This window comes from Glycine soja, chromosome 18 (assembly GCF_004193775.1).
Source record: "Glycine soja cultivar W05 chromosome 18, ASM419377v2, whole genome shotgun sequence".
NCBI classification, from domain to species: Eukaryota; Viridiplantae; Streptophyta; class Magnoliopsida; order Fabales; family Fabaceae; genus Glycine; species Glycine soja.
Window position 1 is genome coordinate 19,771,144 of NC_041019.1, and position 8,868 is coordinate 19,780,011.

At 32.3% G+C, this 8,868-nt stretch overlaps 1 protein-coding gene across 2 annotated transcripts; it reads right to left on the reverse strand.

The window, feature by feature from the left end:
• Positions 1–2,391: 2,391 nt before the first annotated feature.
• On the reverse strand, positions 2,392–5,828 carry LOC114394631. Of its 2 annotated transcripts, none has more exons than XM_028356279.1 (7): positions 5,552–5,828; positions 5,279–5,385; positions 4,992–5,168; positions 4,367–4,537; positions 3,944–4,156; positions 3,766–3,854; positions 2,392–3,401 (listed from the first exon to the last, which is right to left on the reverse strand). In XM_028356279.1, the coding sequence occupies exons 3-7, from the start codon at positions 5,149–5,151 to the stop codon at positions 2,724–2,726; spliced, it is 1,311 nt and encodes a 436-aa protein (XP_028212080.1). In that variant the 5' UTR covers positions 5,152–5,168; positions 5,279–5,385; positions 5,552–5,828; the 3' UTR covers positions 2,392–2,723. The 2 variants fall into 2 exon arrangements, with proteins under 2 accessions (XP_028212080.1, XP_028212079.1); XM_028356278.1 differs by having other exon boundaries at positions 5,279–5,359; positions 5,456–5,828.
• Positions 5,829–8,868: the final 3,040 nt, after the last annotated feature.

The window sequence follows — 8,868 nt, forward strand, 5'->3', positions numbered from 1 at the left end:
CCTATTTGTTTTGTAGGTACTGTCTATCAAAAACACCAAATTACATGCGTTGACTAACTTCACTGCATCAGGGTGACACCAAAAGATATGACAAACCACGTCTTCGTCCTTTAATCTATGTCAATGAATATATTGATCCCGTTCAAGAAGTTTCATTAGATGCTACATTTTAGTATCACTACCTCTTATGGAAGAACGGTATTCACTTCTTGCATTGTATATTTGTTTGATGGTCGTAAAACTATTGGTATTGTGTTCCTTCAGAGTTAGCAGAATGTTTCTTGGTTTCACCATTGACTTTGTCATATCAGCAATAAGTGTCTTTTCAGCTTTAGTCAATCGCCCAGCATATGGATGTCCAACTAATGACTTGGTCAATTCATGATTATGAATCCCACACATCAATTTCACCATCCAGCCTTGTCCTCCAACCATTGGCTTGCCACGAAGCTTGAAGGGACACCCACATTTCCTAGTTCCAGTATCTCTTCAAACAAATTCTTTCTTCCTACACCTATACTCGCCACTCCTTTCACAGTCAATTAACACAAACGAAGTCCTTCCTCTACTACTAGTGTTTGTGTCAGACCTTATAATCACCGCCACAAATCCGTTTTCATGAGCAACGGATCGAGCCCACCGTAAAACATCTTCTCGGCTGTCAAACACCTACAAAGCAATCCACATAATTTCAGTTTTCTACAACATATTGATTTTATTGAATCACTCACAATCATGAACATTATTACCTGAAAAGTATTGAACGCATCAGAACAATCAACATGTGGTTCATTCACACCACATGCTTCTTCATTTTGATAATCCATATCCACTTCTTCAGACATTATATTGTCATACATCCACTGATCTTTGTCCATCTTAACAATAAATCAAAAGTTTAAACTCACACATACAACACATAACCGAAGTATACATAACATACTAAACTATTCATAATAACTCATCATTAGTAAAAAGCCAAAATCTTATTTCATTCTACACGTATAAACAATTCAAATAAAAAATGACAATACAAACAAAGTAATACTTTAAAAACAAAATGAAGCTTTAAAATTTTAAAAATATAACCTGTTACGGATCAACTTGATCCGTAAGTCTCTTGCGGATCAAGTTGATCTGCAGGTAAGTTGCGAATCAAGTTGATCCGCATGTAGATTGCTTGCCTGCAGATCAAGTTGATATGTGCGGATCAAGTTGATCCGTAAGTAACTTGCAGATCAAGTTGATCCGTAAGTAACTTGCGGATTACTTACGGATCAACTTAATTCGCACGTATCAACTTGATCTGTATCTTTCAAATTAACATGCTGATCAAGTTGATTCGTACGTAGATTGCGGATCAAGTTGATCCGCACGACTTGCGGTACACCAGAACGCACACCCAATGCAAATGCGTACCTCATATACCGCCAACGATCACCGCAACGCTGAACACTGGTACCTTCACCTTCACCGGACCTAACCAAGCGCAACGAAACGAAGAACAACGGCGAAGCACTTGTGCACGGAAGAATGCCACCGACGGAGAGAATGAGGAAGGAGAGAACGAGGAAGGAGAGAATGAGGAAGCATTGTGCCATTATTTTTAAATATGTAAAAAGCTTTTTATTACATGCAAGGGCAGTTTGGGAATTTGTTATATTTGTTGGGTGCACTAGCCATGCTGGGTGCACCTAGCAACACCCTTTAGACTTTAGTCAGCAAATGTCTCAACGCTTCAAGCTTGGCATCCATATAAATCCGATTTCAACAAGAAATTCACTTCAAATGCATAATATAATTTTACTTATCTAAGATGAATAAGTGAAAATGTATAAATACATTTACTGTATTGAATTTATAAACCTTATTAATCAATGTCCTAAAAATATTTATTAAAGAATAAAAAATAATTAAAAACACGGTTGAAATACAATAAAAATACATTAATAATACTTTCTAAAACATCAGTTTTTATCCATTAATCAACATACTTAAAACACTTATTAGAATTTGTCCTAATCTAACGCATATTATGATATCGACTAACTATAAATTAAAAATAAATACGTTCTTATTTATAGTCAATTTCATATATAAAAAAAACAAATTATACTCTCATTCCCTATTTTTTTTAATTACATATAACACCATTTTTTTTATTCCTAGACTAATCCCCTTGATGTTTGAAAAAAATTACCCTAACCCTTAAAAGATATCTTGTGCAATCCCAAAAAATCTTAAAATGTGTTAATGTAATTTACTCTTTCAAAAAATAACATAAATTACATTTTTCTGTAACTAGTTCAACTTATTGCACGTATGGTATTAGTTAATACTGTAGACTCTTGATTTTGTTGGAATTACTTTAGTCTTCAGGAAATGCAATTATAGAACAGAAAGAAAAAATTAACATTTTTTTTCAGAGTATTATTGGACATTTAAACATAATGAGATCATCAGAAGAAATAGCATGCAAAATTTCTTGATCCCACCCTACCCCCTCATGAATGCCAGAGTTGCTTCTTAGACTACACACCATATCAACCTACATTCTGCAAAACTGAATAAACAATTCACATTATGATCACCACCACCTTCTCCTTACTAAGATCCCACTGAAAGAAATCATTAATTATACCACTACCTATACCTGATTTCATTCTTTCCTCTCCATTGAGATCATTACCTTCTAAAATCTAAACTTCCTAACTGTTATATACTCAATACCTGTAACCATAGCCCATGGAACTCATTCTAGACCTAATATTGTGTTCATACATTGACTCCCCATAATCCACAGGCTTGATAACCACAGACTCCTGCTTCCTATCCTGCTCCTGCACTGCCCCAAACACTATCTCATTGGTTGTCTCATGGCTCTGCTCGTAGTAAGTGTGAGGGATTGATGAGCGGTACTGATGGCGATGGTGTTTCTGTTGTTGTTGCTGCTGCTGCTGGAGATCTCCATCCCATCCGCTGTAGAATGCTCGGCTTTGTCGCAGTTGTTGCATTTTCTCAGCATCCTTGGACATGAAAGGATAGGTTTTTCGAGGGGTTGGGGCCCTTGTGTCGATCGAAGGGGGCTGGTCTTCGTCGGGGATCACAAAACTTTCCTGCACCGGCCAAGCATTAACTTGCTTCTGAGGTTGCTGGATAAGTGGTTGTCTTTGAAATTGGTATCTCAGGGATTTTCTTCTGAAAGAAGGAAATAATCCTCCTATTATCTCCACCATTGATGCACCCGTGTTGGCGAGAAGCTTCCCAAGGGATCCGAAGAAACCTTCTTCCTGCTTGTCAGGTTCATATTCTGATGGAATTAAAGGAGGCCTGACAGATTTCAAGGGCTTTTGATATGGACTTGGAGGAACTGAAGATGTTACCATTACTGGAACCTGAGCCTACAAAAAACATGAGATGGAATGGATTATTGACTCTTTATGAGCTTGCATCTACAGTATCATGAGGCTGTAGTTGCCATCCCATCATCACTATAAAGGTAATGGAAAGTTGAAAAGTAATAACTTGAATATAGATAAATCTTCCATTATGCAGCTCTCTTTGGGAGTAACATGATGCTTCTCACTGCAAAGTTTTAGAACAGTAGTTCTCAAACAATTCAGGATATCTAGTGCATGTTAATTTATTCATGAAGTTCTGTAAGTGGGGAATCATATTCATTAATGACCATTTTAGTTATAACAAGTCTATAATCAGTCTCATTCAAAGTAATGCATAAGGAACAAGACAAGACTAAGCACTAACTTCCTGGGATGCCACAATTGTACCAAGCCTACGCTGCAGTAATGCTAGCATGTAACCAAAGAATCCAGCCCCAACAAGCATTGCAATCCCTGTAACATTGAAGGCAATCAGTCTAAATTTGATTATCAATAACACTTGACAGAATTTCTACAGAAATTCATGGTATGATTTAGTTTACCAAGTGGGAATCCACTGCCATACTGATAGGCACAATCATCAAAATGGAGTTGGATCTCCCTAATGGCTCGGTTTCCTCTGTCTATGACGAGTAGTGAACAGCTACTACCAACATAAACCACATCAAGGTCATCAGAAAATTTAGCTTCTTCACTTGGTCCATCAACATGCCCCCCTCCACGGTTCCATTTTCCTCCAGCAATTGTGGTGACCCCTGAAATAGAAATCTTACTTCAATAAAAAGTTCCCAAATTCGACTCTAATGTGGTAACAGTTTTATAATCAAAGATTACCTATCCTATAGTATCATTGCAAGAGTACATACACAGGTTTTGTAACTTCTCTAGAATTTCTAGAAAGAAAAAGTTTATGTAATGGTACTAAGCAGAGACACAAATGAGAAAAGGATGAAACACCATTTTACCTGAATCACTAATTTTCCTAATTGCCATATTTGTAGTATCTGCAACATAAATATTTCCTCGGTCATCAACAGTTATCCCCTTTGGATGGTTCATCCTAGCCTCCCTAAGCTTCCCATCAACATGTCCAGAATAACCTTCAGCCGACCCTGCCACCAGCTTGGGTCTGCTGTCTGCACAATTGCAATGAGCATTATTATGTTCTTCAACTCAAGTTCATAATATAGTATATACATACATGCAAGGAATTTAACTATCACAGCAATTATATTCAAAAGACAACCCCCATAGACACATAGTTCAAAATGCATTACAATCATGTAATACACACCTTCATTCAGCACATAATCATGAACTCAATAGATCTCATTATGTAAATATCAGTCAATATAATGCAATGAAAGGATCAAATTGAAAATGACAACAAGCTAGATATGCTTATAACTAGAGATAATCATCATTCCAAATCCAGCAAAAGGCAGCTGAACATCAAATTCTCCGCAACAGCAACAAACATATGATTCTTTTTTTATTTATTTTACCGAAACATCACAATCAAACATAGTGAATTTCACCAATCACTTAGAACCACAAGCCACCATCAAAACCACATTGCGACTCACTTACACAAAGAAAGAGAGGATGAAATCCTATAAATGTTACTATTAGCCGAATCAAGAATGAGAAGCTCCCCATTGGGCAACACCTCCACAGCATAAGGCTCGATCCCAAGCTTGCTTCCATCAAACACAGTCTCCACATTGTACCCACTTTCGAACTTCATCATCGACCTGCTCGAAACCGCTGCAAAAAAAAACCCACATTTCAAACCTCAAAACCCACCACCACGCAGAAGACAAAAACAGAAACACACAAAACCAAAGCCGAAAACTAAACTTGCACCAGATCCATACCAGTCTTGGTGGTGGCCTTGAGCGACCACACCCACTTGGTGAAAGCAGGCACAGCATTGGAGAGAAACCCATTTACAATCTCTGAAACCACGTAGACACGGAGCTATCTATGAGCAAAAGAAGCAAACTTTGATGAAATGGAAGCGAGAGAATGAGCACAAGTGAATCGGGGCTTACTTGCAGGGGAAGTAGTGGAAGGGGCAGCTGAGACATGGAGAGTGGCGAATAGAAGGAGAAGGTGGAGAGTGAGAACCAGCAAGAGAAGATGCTTACCCATTTGAGCTGATCCGAAGAAGGGTGAAGCTATGGAGAATGTTGTGAGGTTTCAACAATGGTGGCGAAAAGAGTGGGAGAAGAACCCTAATTCAAAGGTGTGAAGAGAAAGGAAAGGAAATGGGGAATGTTTCTTTTTTTGGGGTAATGTTTTAGCAGAAAGGAAAGAAAAGGGAGTGGGTTTTGGAGTGTTAAGGGGGAAAAAGGCAGAGAAGAGAGAATAGGAAAGGTACAGCGCATAAAATAAGAGAAAAGGAGAAGCATTATAGTGTTGTAGAGAGACTGAGAGAGGGACCCTTTTAATTGATATTGATGTCTTATATTCGTAGTGTTTTTCTAATAAATGATGTCGTAAATTTAAAAGGTTAGTTCAAAGTTTATTGACTTATTCCAGTATATTTTTATTTTTATGGGACACAAACCTAAGTATGTCGTCAAAAGCGTTAATAGGGCGTAATTTTTTTAAAATTTATCATTTGGATAGATTTTAAGTTAATACCCGTATAGAGATAAGTTTAATATGGGTTATGACTTGAAAGTTATAAGAAGCATGTATCTTTTAAAAAAACATTAAAGTCTTAATATTTTGTATGACTTTATTTTTTTTTAAAGAAAATACAACTTTAAAGTTGTATTAAAAAAAAGATTAAAATTGTATAAAATTTTACAACTTTAATGTTTAAAAAAAATAAAAATCATAACTAGTCCTATAACTTTTAATTCAAAAAAGTCATAATTTATGACTTATTTTTAAACTAGTATTAATTTAAAATCTATCACAAATGGTAAATTTTTTTAAAAATTGCACCCTATAGGTACGTTTGCCAAGTATGTCTTGCACGACACTCTTTTTAAAATGTTTTTTAAGATCAACAGAAATTTATTAAAAATTATTAATTTTCATAATTTATCTAATTTAATGAATTTTTATCCTAATTTAAAAATGAAATATACTAAAATAAGTGATTTTTAATATTACATGACAAATGTTAATCAATGTCTTTAAAATATTGGTTAAAAAATTATATGGATAAATATTTTTATTAAAATACATAAAATTATACTGTTTCATGATTTTTTTATGTTTTTCTATGATTTTTATAATAAATACTTTTTCTTTTTATTTAATTCTTTAACCAATATTTAAAGATACTATAAGCTAGACCCTTAATATATTTCAGCCAATGGAGAGTGTTAAAAAGACTATCCTAACATTCCTCATATATCATATGGTTGTTAAATAATTCTATTTTTTTAACTATATGTTTATTATGAATTTAATTTCTACGTTCGTGTGTATGGTAGAATATTACTCAAGAGTGTTAGCAACACATTGTATAATATATTCTTTAAAAAAAATTATCTACTAAAAAAGAATATGTTACAAAGTAATTTTTTATCCTAGGATCATAAGTGTCTCTTAATGTATTAAATTACAAACTAATTTTACTCATGATTGTTGGTTTAACAAAATTTTACATACATAAAAAATCAAACATGAATTTTCTAATTAAACATATCGTTCTCCTACCTGTGAGTACAATAGACATAATTTTAATATTCTTTTTATAATATTTACTACTAAAGGTTAGTCTTTTAATTGAATTTTAGTATTTTGAAGAATTGATATTTTGATAAAGGATATTTTAAATTCACATATAAAAAAAATTACTTGGCGGTAAATAAGTTTAAACTGTAGTGATATTTAAAGGAGTTGGATATTCAAGCTCCAATTTGAGATTGTTGATTAACTGGATAATTTTATAAAAATTAATTCACCTACTTGGTGATTTATTTTATTAGTTAAAGGATTTTTTAAGTAAAACAGATTTTTTGATAAAATCGTTTATTTTTAATAGTTTATAACGTTTTCCAAAATTCTGTTTTAAGTAACGTTTTAATTTTTTATATTTTAGTTGGAAGAGTTTTTTTATTCCTGATTGATAGTGTTTTACAATCTTCCATCCACTTATTTATTTGCATAAATTTAACACACTCATTTTTTCATATTCGATGTCTCTTGTGTTTTCTTCATCAATTTCTCTCGATCAAAGTGGTATTTAAAAAAGAAAAAAAGTGGTATTTCTTCCAATGACAATATTGTTTGTTTTTTTTAAGTAATTTATTAAATTATTGGATTAATAATATGTTAATTTTAATAAAATCTACTTTGTTAAAAAAGAAAGAAAGAATTCACAAAAAAAAATGCCGCAACATTCATTAATTTGAAAAGCTATAGATCACTACTTCTTTAAGAACGATTTAATAAAATTATCAAATTCTACTTTTTATGATGTAAAATTATTAAAACAATATAAATTATTTTTTCATTATCTCGTTTCATTTATAAAAAATATTATCCTAATTTTTAAATGATAAATTATTTAAACTAAATTCAAATATGAAAATTTACAATTATTAAAAACATATAGTTACCAAATTTTAAGTTATGACTAAGTAATTAATATGCTCTTCTTTGTCATTTTATACTTATAAGTTAGGTTAATAGTTTTTTTTTTTTCTTGACAAAAAGTTAGATTAGTAGTTAATTTTAATGAATACTTCGTATTCAATCAATACTTTATATTCAATCAACTAATTTATTACCTATGAGTTTTAGTTAGTTTTTCACTTTTGACTAATTTATTCATTGATTTTGCAAAACGCACCTTTTTTGGTACAGGCAAAACACACCTTTAACCTACAATAAAATTATTTTCTTTTTTCTTTTATTTTTTGAAGATTCCTTTTTTTCTTTTAGAACTCTAATACCAATATTGTTTTTTATCAGTATAGTACCGATGTTGTTTTAAATTAAATAGAATTAATTTTGACTAAAAAATAATTTTAAATTATTAAACATAAATAAGATATATATTTAAATTAATTTCAAAACGTAAATTTATATTAAAACGGACAGTGGATAAGAGAGAATTCACAAACACCACCAAACATTCCACAACCTCTATATTTGGTCTTCAATTGAAATTATTGTGACATACATTTCCATACAATCCAATAAATAAAAAAATGAAAGGAAAAACAAATGTCTTAAATTCTGATACTTTTATAAAAGTACTTTTATCTCAAACATATATTTTTACCTGATTTCGAAACGTACACGGATATTCTCTGTTTTAATTTTTTGCTGTTATCAATAAAAAGTGTAAAATATTGATGGAGACGTACGTATACGAATATATGATTATTAAAATTGTAGTATCTTATATAGCTGGGTCCAAACAATCCATGAACCGTAGTTTGTTTCCAACAAACGTTACTGAGTCATTCATAGATGTTTGACTGTAATAAATAAT

Bases quoted from the DNA above. Each gene is read 5' to 3' on its own strand.
- LOC114394631 (XM_028356278.1), bottom strand. From the start codon at position 5,555: ATGGGTAAGCATCTTCTCTTGCTGGTTCTCACTCTCCACCTTCTCCTT. The intron at 4,538-4,991 runs GTAAGTGAGTCG...GCAATTGTGCAG, and splicing joins TTCATCCTCTCTTTCTTTGT to ACAGCAGACCCAAGCTGGTG. The intron at 3,855-3,943 runs GTAAACTAAATC...TCAATGTTACAG, and splicing joins TGGCAGTGGATTCCCACTTG to GGATTGCAATGCTTGTTGGG.